At 42.1% G+C, this 20947-nt stretch overlaps 5 protein-coding genes across 6 annotated transcripts in view; 4 read left to right on the forward strand and 1 right to left on the reverse strand.

Moving 5' to 3' along the window:
- LOC6554048 (chromatin-remodeling ATPase INO80) overlaps positions 1-4005 on the reverse strand; it is a 35941-nt gene extending 31936 nt beyond the window's left edge. The window contains exons 1-4 of the mRNA XM_001979497.3: positions 3619-4005; positions 3372-3565; positions 1055-3225; positions 849-989 (exon numbers count right to left, since the gene is read on the reverse strand). Of these exons, the coding sequence (XP_001979533.2) occupies positions 849-989; positions 1055-3225; positions 3372-3565; positions 3619-3898 (2786 nt within the window). The 5' untranslated portion in view covers positions 3899-4005. The remainder of the gene's footprint in view (positions 1-848; positions 990-1054; positions 3226-3371; positions 3566-3618) is intronic.
- Positions 4006-4058: 53 nt separating this feature from the next.
- On the forward strand, positions 4059-7058 carry LOC6554047 (aprataxin-like protein). Its single transcript, XM_026976033.1, is given in 7 exon segments — positions 4059-4524; positions 4592-4817; positions 5129-5310; positions 5312-5394; positions 5396-5444; positions 5446-5613; positions 5675-7058. Coding segments are annotated over 7 exon segments (1857 nt in total). The 5' UTR covers positions 4059-4371; the 3' UTR covers positions 6671-7058.
- Positions 7059-7226: 168 nt separating this feature from the next.
- LOC6554045 (aprataxin-like protein) lies at positions 7227-8913 on the forward strand. Of its 2 annotated transcripts, XM_001979494.3 has the most exons (3): positions 7227-7508; positions 7569-7794; positions 7897-8911. In XM_001979494.3, the coding sequence occupies exons 1-3, from the start codon at positions 7356-7358 to the stop codon at positions 8799-8801; spliced, it is 1284 nt and encodes a 427-aa protein (XP_001979530.2). In that variant the 5' UTR covers positions 7227-7355; the 3' UTR covers positions 8802-8911. The 2 variants fall into 2 exon arrangements, with proteins under 2 accessions (XP_001979530.2, XP_026831556.1); XM_026975755.1 differs by having other exon boundaries at positions 7227-7794; positions 7897-8913.
- Positions 8914-12412: 3499 nt separating this feature from the next.
- On the forward strand, positions 12413-14321 carry LOC6554044 (putative serine protease K12H4.7). Its single transcript, XM_001979493.2, has 6 exons — positions 12413-12630; positions 12692-12933; positions 12981-13212; positions 13267-13445; positions 13495-13806; positions 13864-14321. Exons 1-6 carry the CDS (start codon positions 12440-12442, stop codon positions 13965-13967), a joined length of 1260 nt encoding a protein of 419 aa, XP_001979529.2. The 5' UTR covers positions 12413-12439; the 3' UTR covers positions 13968-14321.
- Positions 14322-15897: 1576 nt separating this feature from the next.
- The window catches only part of LOC6554042 (IDLSRF-like peptide), a 36702-nt gene continuing 31652 nt past the window's right edge, over positions 15898-20947 (forward strand). The window contains exons 1-2 of the mRNA XM_001979491.3: positions 15898-15973; positions 18781-19516. Coding sequence (XP_001979527.1) covers positions 19321-19516 — 196 coding nt within the window. The 5' untranslated portion in view covers positions 15898-15973; positions 18781-19320. The remainder of the gene's footprint in view (positions 15974-18780; positions 19517-20947) is intronic.

The following is a 20947-nucleotide window of genomic DNA, read 5'->3' on the forward strand; positions in this document are numbered from 1 at the left end:
GCAATAATTTTGTGTTCCGACAGTAAGGTAAACATTCTTCAGGCTTTAAGTAAGACAATTTTTATTACTTTGTGCAAGTAACACATACATACATACATACATACATATATGCATACATACATACATACATACATACATACATACATATATACATACATACATACATACATACATACATACATACATACATACATACATACATACATACATACATACATACATACATACATACATACATACATACATACATACATACATACATACATACATACATATATACACCGGTACATACACTACACATACACTACACTCACTGCTCCACCGGTAAGAAAGATTTCTTGAAATTAGAAGACATGCCTTACAGTCCTCGCTAGAACCAGTTGGGAATTATAGGACTACAAGAAAATATTTTTCCTCAGCAAATATTCAAAGCGGCAATAACTATGTGTTCCGACAGTAAGTTAAACATTCTTCAGGCTTTAATTAAGACAATTTTTACTACTTTGTGCAAGTAACACATACACTACATACATACATACATACATACACACATACATACATACATACATACATACATACATACATACATACATACATACATAAACATGGAAATATTTTATATTTAACATTTATTATTTCAAGTCGACTCGAAGGTCATATAAATATACGACCACATTACATTTGTAATGTCCTCCCCGTGGTGTTCCCTGGGTACCAAAAAATACATATATTACAGATAATTAATAATAATTAATAATAATTGCAAAATCAATGTATGGCCGTTACGCATCCTATTATTCTAGTGTCTTTGCTTTTACTCTACAAGTAAGGGGTACATAAATACTCACAAATCGATCAGTCCATTCAGGGTTACTTCTACCATATCTCCCACGGATAAATCACAGAGACGGGTAAATCCAAAGCAACTATTCACGCTCACATCCTCAAAAAGAGACCGTTGCATGTATTCGGATTTAAAGATATTGAACCTGCAGATGACCATTCAAGGAATACAAATTAAATATGATACGACGTTCAAAACCTGTCTACTTACCGGTTATAGAGCAAGTGCTTTCGACTTGGCAGCATTCTGTGTATAAGTCCTTCCTCGTGAACCAATCTGGGAATAGTATATTCCGCACAGCGCATAAAGAACGGACTTTTTGCGTCCCTTCTCTCAAAAAGCTCAGGATGATTACATACCTTGCGGAATTGCATGACCAGATTCATAAGATTTGATGCAGAAGAGGAGGATGAAGTAGTAGTGGATCCACTGGTCAGATGAAGGAGATCTTCAATGCGAATCTTCTGCTTCAGCGCCCTGTATAGCAACTTTTGACGAATGGTCAGCGGACAATAGACCATGATCTCAATTTTGTCTGACAGCTCGTTCTCCACATCCTTCTTTATGCGCCTCAACATAAAGGGTTTCAGGATCATGTGGAGTCTGGAAATTTGTTTCTCATCAATACCAGTTTTGTTCTCCGCGTGCGATTCAATATCCTTGGAGAACCACTCGTTGAACTCATCATGGGAATCAAACAACGTGGGCATGATAAAGTGCAGCAGTGCCCATAGCTCTGCCATGCTATTCTGGATGGGAGTGCCACTGAGAAGCAATCGATTCCGACAGCTGAAGCCCAGTAATAGCTTCCAACGCTGCGAGGCGGCGCTTTTAATGGCCTGTGCCTCGTCTAAAACCATGTACTGCCACTTGATCCGGTTGAAATACTTGTAATCGCTGACCACCAGCTGGTAAGAAGTAATTACCACATGAAAGCTGGCATCGCGAGTGTGTAAATGCTTCTGGTCCCAAAACTGGCGCAGAATCTTTCGTTCGCCAGGTGAACCCCAATATGGTACCACCTTAAAGTCGGGCACAAATCTGGACATCTCTTGTTGCCAATTATGAAGGGTAGATGCGGGTGAGATTATTAGAAAGGGACCCCACACTCCGTAGTGCTCGGCTATGTGGCAAAGAAAAGCTATCGATTGGACAGTCTTTCCCAAACCCATTTCATCTGCCAGGATGCCACTGATTCCCTGATCGTAGATATTTGCTAGCCAGGTCATGCCCTTGATTTGGTAGCCCTTGAGAGTGCCCTTAAACATTTTCGGTTGGGGTAGGTCCTTCATCTCGGGACGGGGTTCTGGTTTTATATCCGCGCCGCTTTCCAGCCCTTGTTCCTCTTCCTCTTTCTCCTTCTTTTTTACAAAGACATCAAATGCCCTGGTTTTGTCCAGATCTCTTTGCATGGCTGCCTCGGCATTCTCCTGAGCCAGCATTTTCATCTCTCCTGCGTCATAGTCATCTTGAGCTGCCAACCTGGCATTGGTCTCCTCATCCAATTGGCTAAGAATGCGCAGCTGATCCTCTTCGCTGCCCTGGCCCAGTTTTTTAGACATGAAGTGGGCATAGAGCTCGGTTTGGGTGATCAGGAAGTTGAGCTTACGCTGCTGGCGTTTCACCTCGATAAGTTCTACGTCCTGTTTTCTCTGTTCCTCTGCCTCTCGCTCTTGCTTGCGCCGCTGATCCCGCTCCACGCGCTCGTACCGCTTCCAATAAGCAAGCATTTCCCTGGTAAGTCGCTTGGCACGCCACACTGTTTCCTTCATGATCCTTTGGGAATTGATAGCACGCTGTCGCACCACTTTGGCGCACATGCCAGCCACCCTTTTACAGTTGGCCAGCATCTCCTTGTGATTATTACTCTTGATGCGTTGCAGTCTGCCGGATTCTTTTTTAGACATGATCTGCCAGATGCGCCGACGACGAGCGGCCAAGGCTGCTGGGTTCTTTCGCTTTCGCCGAACTTTAGTCACTTGGCCTTCGGTGCCGCCCTCCACATCTACCTCTTCTTCGATCTCTTCCTCCTCTGGGTAATCCAACGCCAAGCTGGCCAGTTCTCTTTTGTAGTCGACCTCGCCACCATCTTCGTCTTCGTCTTCGTTGTTGGGCAGCGTGTCACCAAATGTATATTTACCAAGCTCTGACGGAGGCACTTCACCGGATTCTGGTGATCCCAGGTTTTCTCGCTTCTTGCGGCCTCTCCTCCTCTGCTTGGGCGGCTTGGGTCCAGCTTGGGCCTCAGCCAACCGGGCCATAAGTATTTCCTGTTTGGTGCGACGACGCCGTTTGCGCACTCCTGCAGTTGCCAGCTGACGCTCGGCAAAGATGTCGTGGTTGGACAGCAAGCCGCTGCCATAATATGCATACTGGGCGTTCTGGAAGCGATTAAAAATGGTTTAAATATTTTTTTCCGATTGCTTTCGATTCATATTCATTCATCGCGAGCATTCTGTTTGCGAATACACATCTTATTATAAATTAACTGCAAAGCAAGCCTACATGACACATCTACATCACTCACCGTGGCCTTTTTGTAGTAGTTCTTCCGCTGGCGCTGTTCTCGCACGTGCTCCCTCAGCAGCTGCTGCACATACTCATCTTCAGTGATAGTGGGATCATCGCTTTCCGTGTCGCTCAGGAGGAGATCGTATAGCCACTCCCGATCGCTGGTCAGATCATTGAAGTTGTAGAGTTGTGCCTTGACACTTTGTCGCTCTGTTAAGGGTAACTTTAGGAGGTGTACTGGGCTACTTTAGATACCTACTCACCTTCCTTGCTGGCCAACAGGCGACTCTTCCGCTTACTGGACTGCTTCATACGGACCACGCCCACGGTGGAGGAGTCGTCGGAGTCCTGTGCATCCTGTTCCCTCTTCACCACATGCTCGTCGTCAGTTTCGTCGTTGCTGCTCAGTGGCTTCCGCAAGGTTCTTTTGGCCATGTTCATAAAGGGTCGCATGTTGAGCGCCGCCTCCAGGCGCTGGATGTGCAGCGGCTCCGCCATGGTACGGGGGCGTGGCTGGGGCGCCAGCACGGGCTTGGCCTCCATGGCAGCAGCGATTTTAGTCAGCTTTCGAACACAATTATCACGCAATTTCCTTATTTAGTCGGCATGCAAAGAGGTAAACAACAGTATGACCGCAGCGGGATCGGCGAAAAAATACCACCTTCATATCGGAAACTATCGCCATTCGCACAGTGGACGTAGATACAAGATATATATAACAAATAACAAAGTTGTTCTAATTGGAGTATATCATTCTATAAAATGCTGACAATATTGGGCAAATTAAAATGAATGCATACGCCCTAATTTGCAAAATATAAATATATAAATATAAGTGGCAAAATATCGCGAGTGTCAGCTCGAGAGGTTTTCCAACACTAGTTGCTTTTGTTTTTATTTGACAATTAAATAACATACATTTTCTATTGAAAAAGATAACTAAATCAAACCTACGTAAAAAAATTGAACTCGGGAAGCAAATAATTTTATGCAAAGCATTTGTTCTAGCACTCCCTATGTCATGGTCAAATGGACTAGTCAAGGAAATCCTAAAACCAGAGAGTTTGATAATTTCATCGGAAATCGCAGTGGTTATTGCAGACAAGTTTCCCAAGGCAAGGCATCACTACCTGGTGCTGCCCCTGGCGGATATTCCCAGCATCTTTCACGTGAGCATAGTTTCGCCTTGAGCGGTTCGCAATCTCCAAATACCTAAGTACATACAACTCCGTCTAGTTGAACCGCAGCCATCTGCCGCTCTTAGAGGAGCTTCATCTGCTGGCCAGGAACGTTGTGGAGGTGAAGGGAGTGCACTGGCAGGACTTTAGCGTGGGGTTTCACGCGGAGCCGAGTATGCAAAGGCTCCATTTGCACGTCATTTCCAGGGACTTCGTATCACCAAGTCTGAAGACCAAAAAGCATTGGAACTCATTCAACACCGAGCTGTTTGTGCCCTACACACGTAAGGCGATTGGAACTGGCTTCTTAGGTGGCACCAGAACCATTAGCTAAAATAAATCGAATGCTCTAGTACATGTGTAGCAAATAGATTTATACAGGCGGTTCCTTCTTAGAGCATACTCGTTTTTCAATAAGAATATTGTTTTGCAAACGGCATACACACGTACATTAATTCCCAAACGCCCCAGATATGTGCACATGTGTAAGCCGCTCAACTTTATCTGGAACATTCTCTGAATATGTATTCCATTCCATACTTCCCTTTGCTTAGCTATGTATGTATGCACATCAATTTAATTATATACTTTTTAGAACTGTACGCCCAGCTAGAGAAGGAGAATACCATTGCGAGGCTTCCGAAATCACTGAAAGACGAGCTGCTGGCCAAGCCACTTATTTGTAATCAGTGCGAATTTGTGGCGAAAAATTTGCCAACACTCAAGGAGCATCTGGTGGGGCACCTACTCGATCCAAATCCCATTCGCAATGAACCACCAGTGACGACTAGGGAACCAGTTCCACCCCACAGAGAGCCGAGAAGTCAGCCGTGCTAATTTCAGACAATCACAACCTAAATTCATTTGATTTCGGGGATTTCTACGAATACGAATACCTAATCGAATCTAGCTACCAAAATGGAACTGGCATATATCCGAGATGAGCTGAAGCGCAAGCTAAGTGATAGCAGGAACTTTCTTATCGAGAGTGATCGGGCGGTGGTCATTAAAGCAGATTTTCCCAAATCGCAATACCACTTTCGGGTGGTGGCCAAGGATGAGCTCAGGGATATAACTCAGGTGGGTCTGTGGCAGAAATATGAAAACACTATTCACCATTCATTCTCCTTCCCTAATCCAGTTGACCGAAGAGCAGCTGCCCTTGCTGGATCACATGATGGATCTGGCCAATCAAGTCATCGAGAAGCAGGACCACCTGGAGTCGCGTAACTTTCGCATAGGTTTCAAAGTGCACACCTTCTGGAATCGTCTAAATCTACATGTTATTTCTGACGACTTCTACTCAATGGCCATGAAACGTCCGCAGCACTGGAATAGTTTCAATACGGAACTATTTCTGCCCCTTCAAATGGCACACATGCTGCTCAGTGTGCAGGGATCCATTGAACCCATTCCGGAAGAGAGGCTCAAAGAGTTGGAGCATCAGATGCCATTACGATGCAACCAGTGCGATTTTTCTACCGATCTGCTGCTGGATTTGAAGGCTCACCTGTATCACCACTGGTTGCATAAGGAAGGCGAGCGTGAACAGAAGAAGAAAATGGATAAAATAATACAAATGCTGAATGAGCCCATGCTGGATGAGGCGGCCAAACCGAAGCAGCTGTCTGAAGAGCCTGCTCAAACTCAGCCAGTTGCTGATATTGCCCCGAAACGCAATCCAACTCAGAGAAAACCCTTAACGCCACATCAGCAGCAGGGCAAGCAGCAGGCCCAGCATGGCTACGACAACCTCGTGTACGGACCTCCTGTCAACATAATGAATCAGAACAATCCCAACAATCCATTCCGGAACACTCCGCCCTTTAATATTAAAGCACAAGCACTGAATCCGCCGCGACCCATGCAGCCCGGCTTTAGGTCTCGTGGACCTAGGCCTTTTCAACGACCAATGGCTCCTCACAGTGGGCCGCGCTTTCCGCCTAGTCACCACCAGAACAGATTCAGACTTCCGGGATACAACGCGCCCCATCAGCCTAATCCAATGGTCGGCGGTCAGGCTGAGCCGCCAGGTCAGCAACAGGGAGCTAGGCCGAAAACGAATCGAAGATATGGTTCCGGTTCTCAGCATCCAAATCAGAAACATAAATCCCAGGACAAGCAGCTACCTAAATAACTTCCTGGAACGCCACAATATCGACGATTAATTCTAAGCCAGCTTAGGATCATGTATCCTATTGAAACATTTCCTTATACGAAACTACTATCAGAAAGACTTTAGATCCAAATTGTCATTTTAAAGGGAAGCATGGCTTCATGAGTAATACTAATCATCCAAAATCATTTCACCCAACCCAAGGTTTACTATTTCTAATTGCTTAGAAACGAAAATGGAATGAAAAACTTATTAAATTTGATAATTTACAATAATTTGATAATTTACTAATTTACAAATATGCATATTATACACATAACATTGCCAAACTATAATGCTATTTTTTTAATCTATTCATATGTCTGATGAAATAAATTAGTATTGAAACCCCGAAAATATCATAACTGTATAAGCTGACTATACATATTATCGGGCCCTGACTCAAATTGTTTTACTTGAATGCCAGAGAGTCTGTAAATTAGCGTGAAAATATAAGATACAAAAATTGTAAAAATTATTAGCACGCGATTTAAGTGCTCAGAAGAACTATCGGAAGCGAAAAATATCGGATATCGGAAGTGTCACCTTCAGGAGCGTACTTGTCGTTTTCCAACACCTAGATGACAGCTGTTTCAGTTATTGTTGTCAGTACATATTATAAAATGACTTACTTTAACTTAAGCTAAGCGAATCATTGGAATTCGACATGTCCTGGCAATACGGACTAATCAGAGACATGACGAGGACCGAGTATCTGATTACCTCGTCGGAATTCGGTGTAGTCATGCCAGACAAGTTTCCCAAGGCAAAGCACCACTATCTGGTTCTTCCAATTGAAGACATTCCTAGTGTTTTTCAAGTAAGTGCTAGTGCCAGCAAAAACTACGCTAAGGCTATTAAATTAATTTACATCTTTCAGCTTAACCGGACCCATCTGCCGCTTTTGAGGGAGCTTTACCATCTGGCGCAAAAGGCTGTCAAAATAAGAGGAGCTATTTGGGAGGACTTCCAGGTGGGATTCCATGCCGAACCGAGTATGCAAAGGCTCCACTTGCATGTTATCTCCAAGGATTTCGTATCACCGTGTATGAAGACCAAGAAACATTGGAACGCGCACAACACCGAACTATTCGTTTCCTACGAAAGTAAGAAAACTACGAAAACCAGCAGATTTTTATCGAATTTGTGATATGATTTCCTATATTTATTCAGAAGTTCTTTAAATGTTTAAATCTGCTACCTTCTAGAAATGTGCGCTCAGCTGGAGAGGGAGAACTGCTTTTCACGACTGCCAAAATCGCTAGTAGATGAGCTGCTAGCGCAGCCTCTGATTTGCAACCAATGCAAGTTCGCCCCAGATTCGCTTTTGGACTTAAAGGCCCACTTGTTTTACCACTGGCATAGTATGGAACAGGAGCGTGAGCAGATGCACATAATAGATGGAATAAGTAAAATGTCTTTCCGAAACCCTCCGCCGAAAGTCATCCAATCGATGACTCCGCCTCAACTCAATCAGTTGGACCATAGGTCGCGTCAAGGACCCAGGGCTCTTGGGAATGGTCATCACTTTTCACATTCCCAAATACAGAGTTACACTAGGCACCCGGGATACAAAGGTTTCCGACCACATCCTCCCATAGATGTCCATCATTATACAAAGAAAACTTTTGCTCAGGAGGGAACTGTATGCAGCGGGCAACAAAATGGAGTGATCCCAAGACGAGTACCGAAATCGGATCAACACAAGAACCAACAGGTTACACAGGAGCCCATCCAGCAGATTTTCAATACTCAACGGCCCAATCAGGATTCCAATCAACAGAGTAGTTCGAACTCACAGAAAGCTCAACAACAAAGCTACAAGTCTCAGCAGCAAGATATTCGCCAAAATACCAATGAACCGGTTGTCCAGAATCAAAAAGCAAAACAGTCAAAACGTAATTTTCCGCAGCCACTACCAAGTTTAAAAGTTAATCAAGTTTTTGCCGATAACAACAATTTTATAAATCATCAAAATCCTAATCAAGAAAACGGGTATAAAAATAAGAGAAGGGGAAGAGAAAAAAATAAGAAATCAGCTGGGATTCCACAGAATCAAGAATGTCTTGTTCCACCACCTACAAACGATATCAAGCCAGCGTGCAAGTCCTAGAATAATTTATCATGTGAAAATACATTTTTAGAGATTTTAAAAACTTTTAACCTGACAAAATGCTGTGAATCAAAAAGAAGGTCCATAAACAAACCTATAAATGTATTTTAAAAGTAGCACTCAAATTGTCTATGAATCTCAATATGCAATAATTATTTGCAATATCCTAGGAATTCCTGGAAGTTGTGTAATGCAGATATAGCCTTAATCTTCACTTTGCCACCCATCCACACTCCCCGCTCAATTAAAGTGCTCTGGCCAACTGGAAAACAGCCACCCGCGGCTAATTAAGCAGTCACCGAGGAGAAGCAGCCGCACTGCTCCTCCCGCTCTTATTAAATTAGGATTCTGAATTCGAAAAGTGGACGAAGTTTGACGGATACCGAGTTCCCATGGGAAAGGCATAACTTTATAGTGGATTCCCTTACTCAAGTCAACTTATCAAGCCAACTGTCAGCAAAGTATTATTTCATTTACACACTAAATTGGGCTTTAATGTGTTACTTGCCCCCCTTAAATGATATCCTTCTCTGAAAGACAGCGTCACTTTATAATTTAAAGGCTAAGAGGGGACAACGCGACTTGGTGTTCCTAGGAGCTAATACACATCGCACACTTTACAAGGAAGCAACCTTCAAGGCAACATTCCTGCGCCAGACGAGGTCCTCGTGTGTTTGCAGTAATTTAAATTCGCCACCGCTTTTTTAGTGTGTCAGAGTGTCAAGGCAAAGACACTAGAATAATAAGATGCGTAACGGCCATACATTGGTTTTGCACTATGCAGCCACTTATTTGGTGGCGGCAGTAATTGCTCTCTTCCTCTCTCTATATATATATACATATATATGTAACATGTACATATATATTTATTTTTAGTCGTCACTAATTTTTCATATTTGAGATAGAATGCTGAGTTTAACTAACGAGTACTTCGTACTCGATTGCCAGAGTACAAATAATATAAATTTTTGTTTAGGAAAAATATTTTCTTGTAGCCCTATAATTCCCAACTGGTTCTGGTGAAGACAGTAAGGCATGTCTTCTAATTTAGAGTCGCAAAATAGTTCAAGAAATCTTTCTTACCGGTCGAGCAGTGAGTGTAGTGTATGTGTTCTTAAGTGTGATTACTTGCAAGATCAAATTGGCATCCGTCTTGAACAAATAACCGGGCAAATAGTAAAAATTGTCTTAAATAAAGCCTATAAAATGCCCGAAACGTATTTGAAACGCATTGGCACAATGGCAACGTATGAATCAAAATCTGTCCTTTTGTTTCATCCTTTCTTTGAAAATTTTAGCCTATTTTTTCCGTTTTTTTTGGCATCACTGATGAGTACAAGAGAGCTGCTGGCTCTAGAGCGTTCTCTCTCTCTGGCTCTTGAACAAAAATTCGAGAGAGCCTGGAGCCAGCCCGAAAAAATCGTGTGCAAAAAAATCGTATGGCGTTACGCATCTTATTATTCTAGTGTCTTTGGTCAAGGTGTCCGAAAGCTGGCACTGGTTCTAAAGCCACAGCCCCATCGATTTGCCTCGGGGTTGAACTTGTCCCCACTTGGGGGCTCCAGTTTGGGTGAGCAGTCAACAGCTCCATTAAAGCTATCTCTCCCAGCCTTGCCACCTGTTATGTCTCGAGCAACAGGAGGCCATTCATAAAGGACGTTACGGAGCAGTGCAACCAGAGAGAAAGGCTCACTGTGAGTGCCACTCGACTTGAGTCCTTTTGCCCAGCGCATGCTCGCAGACGAAAGCTTTTCAGGGTTGACAAGGACGAGTTTCCTGTGAGGGGAAAATACGAGCCTGAATCGGCTTTGGGTAAAATTGCCTGTTTAATGATCTGGAGATCTTGTTAATAAGGTGTTTAGCGTCCCTAAATTTCGCCCTAATTATTTTCGAGGGTATTGGGAAATATATTAAATATGCATTTAACAAAAATCGTTCTCTGCTTTGGCTCATTTAAATTTCTTTCCTGACTTCCAAAGATATCTCAAAAATGGATTCCTTAATAAATATTCATATAGCAGAACCCTTTTGGGTGGCGAATGGAATTGTGGCTTTTGAGCTCAAGTGGAATGTTGCCGTGCACGTATGTAAAATGTGGTTTATATGCTGATGATTTGGCGAGCCAAATTCGGATTTTTCGGTTCCGTGGATTGTTCTCGTGGCGAATAATCCTTTTCTCCGCCTTTGCGCTCCACCGCGGCGTGGGAAAAGCAACTGAATAAGTAAGAGGCTCAACATCCATTGCTGGATTCAACCAATTTGCAATGTTTTCCGGCCAGAAAGAATACAAAGAATAAAAACAACGACAATGAGCCCCAATAATAATAACTTTTCATAGCGCGCCATTGTTGTTAAGAGCACCCAAGTGAATGGGGTTGGTATCCTGGAATATTTGGTATATTTTGTATATGCAATAGGCGTTTATTGCAGTGCACTTTAGTAAATTGCACTCAAACAATTTAATCGGCTGATTTATGTTATAAATCCTTATAAATCCTGTTCTAAAATCCTTATTAAAGAATGCGAAATAATTTAAAGCTGAACAAGTAATATTCAACAGTGGACGTGTACGTTCTTCTTGCTCAATTTATTCATACCTATACCCCATTTCACAGAGAACGAAAAACATGCAGAATCAATGCACCACGGAATTTTCCATTTATCCCTTGTCGTTGCACGTTAAAAGAGTTATGCTCATAAGTTTTCCCCTTTCGACTTTCGCCTCTGCAATCCTTTCGCCTCGAGTCCACAGGACAAGCGCTGACACGGCGGGAGTGCTGCACCGCCATTGTCCTGTACATGGGGCGTATGAGTAATATGGCAATTACACATTTTGTGCATTCTCCTGTTGCTTGTTCGCGCAGCTGCTTACATTTTTATGTTTCCTTTTTTCCGCGGCAGCGCTATAAAAATATTGTATTTTTAACTTTTTTTGTGTCGCCACGTGGGTGATATTCGAGTGTGTGTTTGTTTATCCTTCTGCAGCGACGTTGCGTATACGAGGTGGTGGCTGGAAGCGGCTTTGAACCGTATAAAGTTGTCTAAGCTTGCCAGGCGATTTAGAAAAGCAGGAGCAGTAAAATTGTAAAGCTTTTCGAATGTAACTGAAACTGACGTGGGCATAAATAAAAACAGGTAAAGATTTATAAGAATTTATAAAAATGTAAGTCATAAATGTAACGCAAGTTTACAGTCCTCTTTATTCTGCATAAGTTGAGTGGTGTTAAAGTTTTATCAGTTCATGCAACCATATTTGCATTAACCTTGCTCTGTAAATTCCATATTTCATTTAAATATGCACGCCGTTTTTTCATGGGGGTATACCGCTTATATATAAAGTTTGCACTACTTATTTCTGTTGTTATAACACTGTTAATTGAACATGAGTTGGTTTAATTGTGCTGTGCATATTATTTTGTGGCTACCCAGTTTTTTGGCCACTTTCAATCCTTATAGAAGAAATGCGGAGTTGCTTAATCACGAGCCAGTACTACAAATACGTTCAAAAAACGAATTGGCTGCTGTGGAGGAGCTTTGGTTAGACCAGAAAGTGGATCATTTTGATGAGCACAACAACAAAACTTGGAGAATGGTATCCATTAATAGCCAAATTGTTTTGAATGTGAAAATACATAGTTATGTTTCAGCGTTATTATAGTAATGCCAAGTATTTCAAGCCCCAAGGACCCATTTACATATTTGTGGGAGGCGAATGGACCATCAGTCCAGGATTATTGAGCACTGGATTAACCCACGATATGGCAGTGGAAAACTCAGGAATGCTTTTCTACACCGAGCACCGCTACTATGGACTGAGCTTACCTTTTGGGTGAGTAAGAATCAAATCAATAATATCAGAAAATCAATATTATTTATACTTAAATCAACAGAAATGAGAGTTACCGACTGAATAACCTCAAGCAACTAAGTCTTCATCAATCATTGGCTGACTTGGCGCACTTCATACGCCACCAACAGTCAAATACTCCCGAAATGGAAGACTCCAAAGTCATTTTGGTTGGCGGCTCTTATTCGGGCAGCTTGGTGGCCTGGATGACTCAACTGTATCCGGATTTAATAGCTGCCAGCTGGGCCTCCAGTGCTCCCTTATTGGCGAAGGCAGATTTTTTTGGTGAGATGGTTGTCTTACAGCGACAATCTCTAATATTTGATCCTTAGAATACATGGAAATGGTCGACAAGTCGATTCGATTGAGCTACGGTCACAACTGCTCCTTACGAATCGAAAAAGGATTAAAATTCCTAGTCAAGTTATTTGATGGCGATGAAATTCAGGAGCTGCTTTATAATCTTAATGGCTGCGAGGGCTATAGACCCAAAAATCCTCTAGATAGGGCAGCTTTTTTCAATGGTCTGGGAAACTATTTTGCATTAGTGGTGCAAAGTTATAGGTGAGTGATGAGATATACTTTTTACTAACATATTTATAAATAATTACATGTAAGTGCTTATATACCCCGGCTTTGTGAGACTTTAATGAGCTTGGATTCCGGTGATGAGCTGGCATTCATAGAATTCCTAAAACTGCTTTATTCGGAAGGAAGGCGCTCCAGTGAATGCCAGGACTTTGGCTACTCATCCATGCTAGAACTTTTCAGCGAGGATTTAGATCAAAGTTCGGAAAGTAAGCAAAACCGCTGCCAGTTATAATTTGATTCAATGTTGCTTTCCAGCTCGTGCTTGGTTTTATCAAACCTGCAATGAATTTGGCTGGTACACAACTACAAAATCCAAATCATCTGCGTCCCAAGCCTTTGCCAACCAGGTGCCCTTGGGCTACTTCGAACAACTTTGCCAGGATGCGTTTGGAGCGGAGCAGACTGCCCATCAATTGGCCCAGGGCGTTGAGCAGACGAATAGCAAATTCGGCGGATGCGGGTTCAATCAGAGCGAGCGCTACGCTCAGGTAATCTTCACGCATGGCGCACTGGATCCGTGGAGTGCTCTGGGCCAGCAAAAGGGCGACCAGGCTATTGTCCTGACGGGTGAGTCCTTGGCAAATGATTGAAAGACCCCGCTTAGTGTTGTGCCACGTGCCACAGGCTACTCGCACGTCGAGGATTTGGCCAGCATCCAGGTGACGGACAGCGTGGAGATGAATCTGGCCAAGCTGCGTGTTATGTCCTTTCTGCGACGCCACATATGAATCATACCGGGTCCTCAACCAGATCCACTCGAATAAATTATTAAACTAACAAATGCGCCGTGTGATGAGCCCATTTGAAAATGACATGGGATCAGCTGCTCGTGTCCTTTGGCAAACAAAGTGATAAATTGAGTGATGCTTGGACACTAAGTGATGTGTCTGGTCTGTTGGGTTGCGTAAACAATTTTCCGGGAAGCGGCATTCTTGTTGATTAGGAAATTGCACTTGTCCTTTGGCTTGTGCATTTTCCTCTGTTTGTTTGTCTTGGCTTGATTGGTTGATTAGGGAATCCGTTGAGTGGACATCTACGCCTCCACTTAGGTGGTGCTTGTGGAAACTTTCTTGACGTGAAGTGCAGGCAAAGTTGCCCCAAACAGGCTTTCTCTCATATATAATATAATACCTTACTATATTGTAATATATTATAAAGGTCAACAGTTATTAATGGATTCGCTTATTCAAATATTATGTACATTGCAATTTTAAAAGCTAAATACAAAATGCTTATTAGTTAAAATGTCTGCTTTGCTCTTGCAACATTTTTAGGCAAAATAAAGTTCAAAACCCGCCATCTGTCACATATTCTTATAGTTTTAAGCTAAAATTCAAAGTCTGTATAATAATAATATCCGAAGCTACATTTATTTTCTGTAGAGAACCATCCTTCTGTTGAGTAATTTAACCAGGAATGCATAGTGGAAGGTCCCAGACAAACAAGCTGTATTTTTGTTTATTATCCGCCCTCGGAAAAGCTTTTACTGTCGCTTTTCGCATTGAGTGCAACGCCAACGCGCCGAGGACGTCGTCGAATCAGCGTCACCTGCTGGTCTGCGTGGGCGCCCAGGAAAGTCGCCCGGTTGGAACCAGAAACTATTGGATACATTCGTGGGATCAACTTACGGGGAAATGGGTGGCTCCACGGGTGGTTGCGTGGGCAGACCAAATGGGGCGGGCCGGCACTCGGAGCTCTTAGTCTCTCTTGGTGGCTCTCATTCACTCCAAAGTTCGTATTTACATTTGTAGCACTGTTGCTTGGCCATTTCTACATCGGTTTTGGCCCTGTTTCACTGCTAAGAGTACGGCCAGGCGGATTCTGTTGCCGCTAATTGGTATTTGTTGCTTCATTTATTGGCTAAAGTACGAGTAGATGAGCTTCGGCTTGGCTTGTCTTAAGTGGGGAAAGGATTATTAGGGCTCGGAGAGTTGAAGGTCCCAAAGATATATATATGTCTCTGGATTGAATTACTTCAGCAAATATTACTTAAGTTTAGAAAGTTATTTAGGTTTTACGCTGAAAGTTTTATACGATGCGGTGATATTTTTTTAGTTTTCACAACTTTTAAAGGTTTGGCTCTAAAGCTAACGTAAAATACACAAAGTCGAACGTGTCATGGAGTTTTTTGAATTACCAGCTGTGAAATAAATATTATTTAATATTATTTATTTAGACCATGGATACTCCGATTATAAGAAAAAATCCTTAGTTATTAGCTTAAAATGTTACCGACTTTAAAAATAATTGTTAATATATTAGGGATGCAAATATTTATGCTAATTTGTTGTAATTTTCCCACATTTAGATAATCCACCTGAATGAAACATTCATGTACCCATTTCAAGGCATTTTCGGGGCCCCAGCCCGCGGAGTGGGTGAGATGAGAACCGCTCCTGGCCACCAGCCAGAAGCCATCAACGCAACCAAGGAAATATGGCCCAGAGCAGGTGCTCGAGCCCTGCGAGTGACATTGAGAGCACGGCAAAGAGCGAATGCCGCGGGGAAAACCGAACCGCAGAAGGGAAGCGCGAGAGAGAGGCATGTGGCTTTCCACTCGTCCGGGAAATTCACTCGACGAGGACTCGTGTGTAGGCGGCGACGAGGCTCAAGTTGAGTGGCGGAAAAGTGCTTAAAAGACGAACGCAATGCGCTCAACGCTTTAGTCGAGTTTGAAACTTACACTCAAGCGGAGTTGTAAATAGTTGTTCGAGTTGTTGGCTCGTACTCAAACGTACTGTAACACCTTTATGCATTCAAGATAATCCAGCCCTTGAGAAAATACAAGAAAAACATACTGTTGCAAGAAAAGAAATACAATACATAAATGTCAAAATGATTTCCAAATGACGCGTGTGCTATTAGATGACTTGTGACATACAACCGCTTAAAATTGTGTGGAAAACTGTTGAGGAAACCCAGGCCCACAAAGCCAAATCCCCTCGAAATTTGAGTTGCAAAGGAAAATCTGTGTGTGCGGAAAATTGCTCCTTTACGGCTCCGCTCTGTTGCTCTTCATTACCTTTACGCCATACCCACCAGCCACCAGCCCCCAATTTCCTCGGATTTTTGTACATTTTTTTCAAGCCTAAGCCTCGTTAGTCTTGTCCCGCTTCCATGATTCACGTTGCGTATACGCCGTGTGGCGTCTGGTGGTTAGGGTGTGCGAGAGTGTGTGTGCGAAAGTCGGTGGTGTGCGTGTGCCTTGAATAACAACACGCAGTTGTTGATTGTTCCCAACTTCCTTGGGCTCTTGTTGCCGGGACGAGCACGCCCCTAACGTCCCTAGCCTCTGGCTTTTCTGGCTGCTGTTAAATTATGCATTAAGAACCCCAAGCCCGCACAAAGAAGAAAGTGAATGTAAAGAAATGGAAATGGCTTAAAAATACTGGCTGCGAAATTCTGGCACATTTCTGTTTGGGTGTCCGCAGTAAATTATGCAAATTAATGTTTGTTTGTGATTTGGTCGCTCTATTTGGTGCTTCGCTGTGGGCCAAGTTGGCCAGGAAGAAGTTAGGATTTAGTGTTCTGTTAAGTTTTTCTGGCGTCTCTGGTTTTTATTCATGTTTATGGATTTTAAGTGCAAAGATAAGCTTATTTTCGCTGTACTTTAACTTTTTTTCAAGCACATCATACAATTTGAAATTGTCTTTATTGGTAGTTTACTTTATTGGTATATATATTGCTATATTCTAAAACAACATCTTCCAAAAACCTTTACTAATAACTTCATGGTCTTTAAGAAATTTACTGCTCCCTGATTGTAAATTGAAAGTGATACTAAAGTGAGAAACTCTAACATTTTGAAGGTATAACAGCTTAAGTAAAGTTTTCTCCTTGTTTCGAAGCACTTCCCTTAGGTTTAATCTTCAATTTAAACTTCCTACCCAGCAATTCTTCCCTTTAATGAATTTTTACAATGCTTTTAAAGAAATGCTTCCTCACACTTAACCTGCTGCTCTTTTACCTTTACACCATAGCTTTTCATTCGAGCAATTTACGCCGAATTATTTGGCCATTTGGCGCGCTGGCCATAATTTACTTTACTTTTCCTGCTGCTCTCTTTACTGCGGATATCCGCTGGCCTTCTCTATTTGTCTGTGAGTCTCTGGTGGCTTATATTTACTATTTGGCTAACGTGTCTTTAGAGCCAAATGTTCGCCGATTCTACCAGTAAAGTGCCTCTGAATTTGTGCGTGTTTTCGGCGCAACTGTCGCAGTCTGTGTTTTTAGATGCTTATTAAATCGGTGGAGCCCAAGCAGAAGTTTCATTTTCGGTCTATTAAAGAATTTTATGTCCTTCGTTCTTGTGTTTATTTCCTTAGCTGGTGGGCTGAGTGTAGTTTATGTCTTCCAGGGAACTGTCAAAAGATTTTACGGCTTAATTCCCTGGTGACTGATGAGCAACCAAAAAGTTAAACTTCCTGATTGTGAAAATTTCCTTTGGCGTTTTTTCAAACGCATAAAATGAAAGTCAATCTAAACTTTATAGTTTGGCTTCGCAGAAACTTTTATATTGCGTTGAAAGAGCTCAGTTTTTAACACCAAACTTAACACTCAGCCAAGCTGTGCTCAGTGGAATTACTAATTTGGGTAAATATTTTGTTAATTATTCAATGCTCAAGGCTTTTTCCGAAACTGCAGATTCCAGCTGTGAAAAATACTAATTAAAAAGCTTGGCAGGCCGACGCTTTTCCATTCTGTCTTTAGTTAGATATACCCTCTTCAAAATTCGAAGCCAAGCTTTCATTAGTCGATGGGGACGAGTGTGTTTTGTTGTGTCCATTTTTGATTGCCCCAAAAAGTATGCCAGAAGTTGCGGCACGAAGAAAAGTACAAAAACGGAAGGGTTAACTTGGCTATAATTAAAGGTTCGCCACTGTCTGGCCCTTTCTTGCTACTACTTTTTTCGGCTGCCATTTCACTTTTTGGTTACACGGGGCGTATGTGTTTTGGGTGCTCGAGAGAGTCATTAAGGGTCGCCCGAGTGTGTGAGTGCTGGAAATCCATCTAAAATTATGCGAAAAGGGTTGTTCAACTTTGTATCCCCTGGCACCGCGGACTTTTACTTGCCCTGATCCCGAAAATAAGCAACCAAGGGAATTCGGGCGAGGAAAAGTTAAAGTTCGTTAAGTTGATTAGATGGCTCTGTGTCAAGTTGTTCTGGCATGTAAATGGCCTCCTGGAGACATCTTTGCATTTCCGCAGCTCAATTGGTGTCGATTTTTTGGGGGCTCTATTGAGAAATATCGCTTGAACTTAAATATTATATTGGATGATCATTATGGCTATTATTTAAATATTGTTGTGGACTAAAAATCCATTCCTGTTATTAAGGCTTCTAAAGTGTAATGTCAGAGTCATAATAATAATAGTTCCAACGCATCAGAAAAGTAATGAAACTGGAAATCATTTTGCTAGCACTACATTAAGTTCAAAAGTAGCAATTGTCACGTTCGTAAAGCAAAACTACATTTTAAATAAATTACAATAAATTAAAAAGCCGTAATCAACTGTGCAATTTTTCTCTTATCTTTTCAGTGTAGAAAAATGTAAAAAGTCGACTAAAAACATATATCTATATACACACATATAAATATTTGTTTGCCTGCAAGATTATTTTCAACTTTAATTTCAACGAAACGAAAATAAAAACAAACCAACAAACGAAATCGAAACAGACCAACCGAAATCGAAAACAACCAAACGGGTTAAAACTTTCATGTAGTCCCCAATTCCAAGTAGTAAACGATAGCCAACTATATAGAATCGAACGAAATAGGGAATCGGGAAGAAGTTGCAGCTAATTTCTGGTTCGTATAACTCCATTAGAAGGCGATTAGCATATTGCAGGACGAGCGGAGGAAGTGGCGGGAAACCCGCTGCAGTGGCTGAAGTGCCAACGATAATTCAATCAAAGGGCTGGAAAAGTTGCCCGGAAAACTGCTTCTAAGCGAAGAAGAAAGCGAAACTGCAAAACTCCATCAAAACCCTCGGATAAAGTGGAAAACGTGTGCGTGCGCGTGTGAAGAACTTTTATCATCAGGCCGAGGGTCTTAATTTCCACACTTTACAAGGTATATGTCCTTCTGGGCCATGGACCACCACCACCACCATCATCATCATCAGCCGCGACAGCCGCGTCAGCATCGCCACCTCACCATGTGGCCGTCATTCGCCGTCTGCCTGCTCCTCCTGCAGACCACCACCTCCACCATGGCCATCGATTTGAGCCGTTTGTACGGCCACATGGCCAATCCCATCGTGAAGCGGAGCGGTAAGTAATCGACCGCAGCGCCGGCCTTTTCCATATATTGGTAGCTCATTAGGGTGCACCTGGCGTATACTCAATTTCCGAAATGGGTCCTTGCTCCCCATATTCGTTTTCGGGTTTTTGTTCAAGCCAATTTCCATTCACAGATCGGCCTTCACTTCGTGTGAAACATTTTTCTTTTCTGGCTTTTCTCTCAGTTTTCCCTGCTCTAGTTCACTTATTGCCCTACTCAGCCTGCAAGACCAATAAACAAGCAGGTATTCGCAACTTTTCTTTTCTTTTCTTTTATTTTAACTTAATTTTTTTTTATTTGCACTATTTCAGCTGGCAGGTGAGCTGCATAATTAATGCGCACGTACTTTTTATTTATGTTTTTTTTTCAGTTTTCTCTGCTGTTGCACGGACTTTCCATTCGCGTGTTATGGTGGCCACTGATGAAAATCTTTGGCTTTCCGTTTAAAGTTTATGTAAATGATTTTTATTTTTTTAAGCAGCTGGAAGTTTTTTCTAGGCTGGGTTTTTCCGCGCCTCCGTTCGTGCAGAAATGTTCACTGCTTTTTCCAATGCTTTTTAAATTGTTGAATTAAGCGCCGTAGGCGTTCCTTGATTTGTGGCATTCGAGGCATGTCAGAAATAATGCCAACCCTAATTAAATTATTCATTTGATGTGTGGTGAGCCCTCTAACCAAATAAGTAATTAACTCAAGCCAGCACAATAAATTGGCGAACAAGTGTATTCCCAACTTAATTTGCGGCATTTCGGTTTCGAGCCACGAATAGACTTCAATTAGTCAGTTGCTCAATCGGTCATTAATTGCCGCCTGTCGCATAGCCATTTCATGAATATGCAAATCAAATTTATTATATTATACTTACGCTCCATTAAACGCTCTATGTCGATTTGCCCGCTAAGCCATAAATAAAATGCTGAAATTTAACATTCTAGCTTTTCTTAAATCCGTGCATTCGACATTTTGGCAGCTTTATGCGCTCCTCTGATGAGGGGACACAATTTCCTCGATTCCTTTTACTCACAGAACGTCAGTTTCAGTAATTACACTTTTAAAAGACTCGAAAAAAGCATCTACAACTCTTGAGAATCAGGAACCTGTCAACCGCAAAGTGGCCACTAGTCCATGAACTAACCAAGGTTTTAGTTTGAAGAAAAGTAAAATATTTGAACTTTTTATTAATATCTAATTCTAATGAGTTTTAAATATCCAAAAAAGGAAGGCAGCCTGTGTATCTTAATTATGCTCAATTGAATTATTTGCTCCTCTTGAATTGACGCAAATTAAAAATTATCTAAATCTAGTGCATTATGTACATTTATTTCCTTACTCAACTCGCTTGTATAATCTCAGCGCAGAAAACGCTGGCAACATTAACGAGATAAACGTTAGCCAATTTGTCGCAACTTCCGCTTTTGCAATT

Source organism: Drosophila erecta, unplaced genomic scaffold, assembly GCF_003286155.1.
Source record: "Drosophila erecta strain 14021-0224.00,06,07 unplaced genomic scaffold, DereRS2 tig00000000-arrow-pilon, whole genome shotgun sequence".
In the NCBI taxonomy this organism is placed as follows: Eukaryota; Metazoa; Arthropoda; class Insecta; order Diptera; family Drosophilidae; genus Drosophila; species Drosophila erecta.

Coding starts and splice junctions, on each gene's coding strand:
- LOC6554045 (XM_026975755.1), top strand. CDS start 7,356: ATGTCCTGGCAATACGGACTAATCAGAGACATGACGAGGACCGAGTAT. Junction 7,795..7,896: donor ACTATTCGTTTCCTACGAAA/GTAAGAAAACTA, acceptor GCTACCTTCTAG/AAATGTGCGCTCAGCTGGAG.
- LOC6554044 (XM_001979493.2), top strand. CDS start 12,440: ATGTTTCAGCGTTATTATAGTAATGCCAAGTATTTCAAGCCCCAAGGA. Junction 12,934..12,980: donor GGCGAAGGCAGATTTTTTTG/GTGAGATGGTTG, acceptor TTTGATCCTTAG/AATACATGGAAATGGTCGAC. Junction 13,446..13,494: donor TTTAGATCAAAGTTCGGAAA/GTAAGCAAAACC, acceptor GTTGCTTTCCAG/CTCGTGCTTGGTTTTATCAA.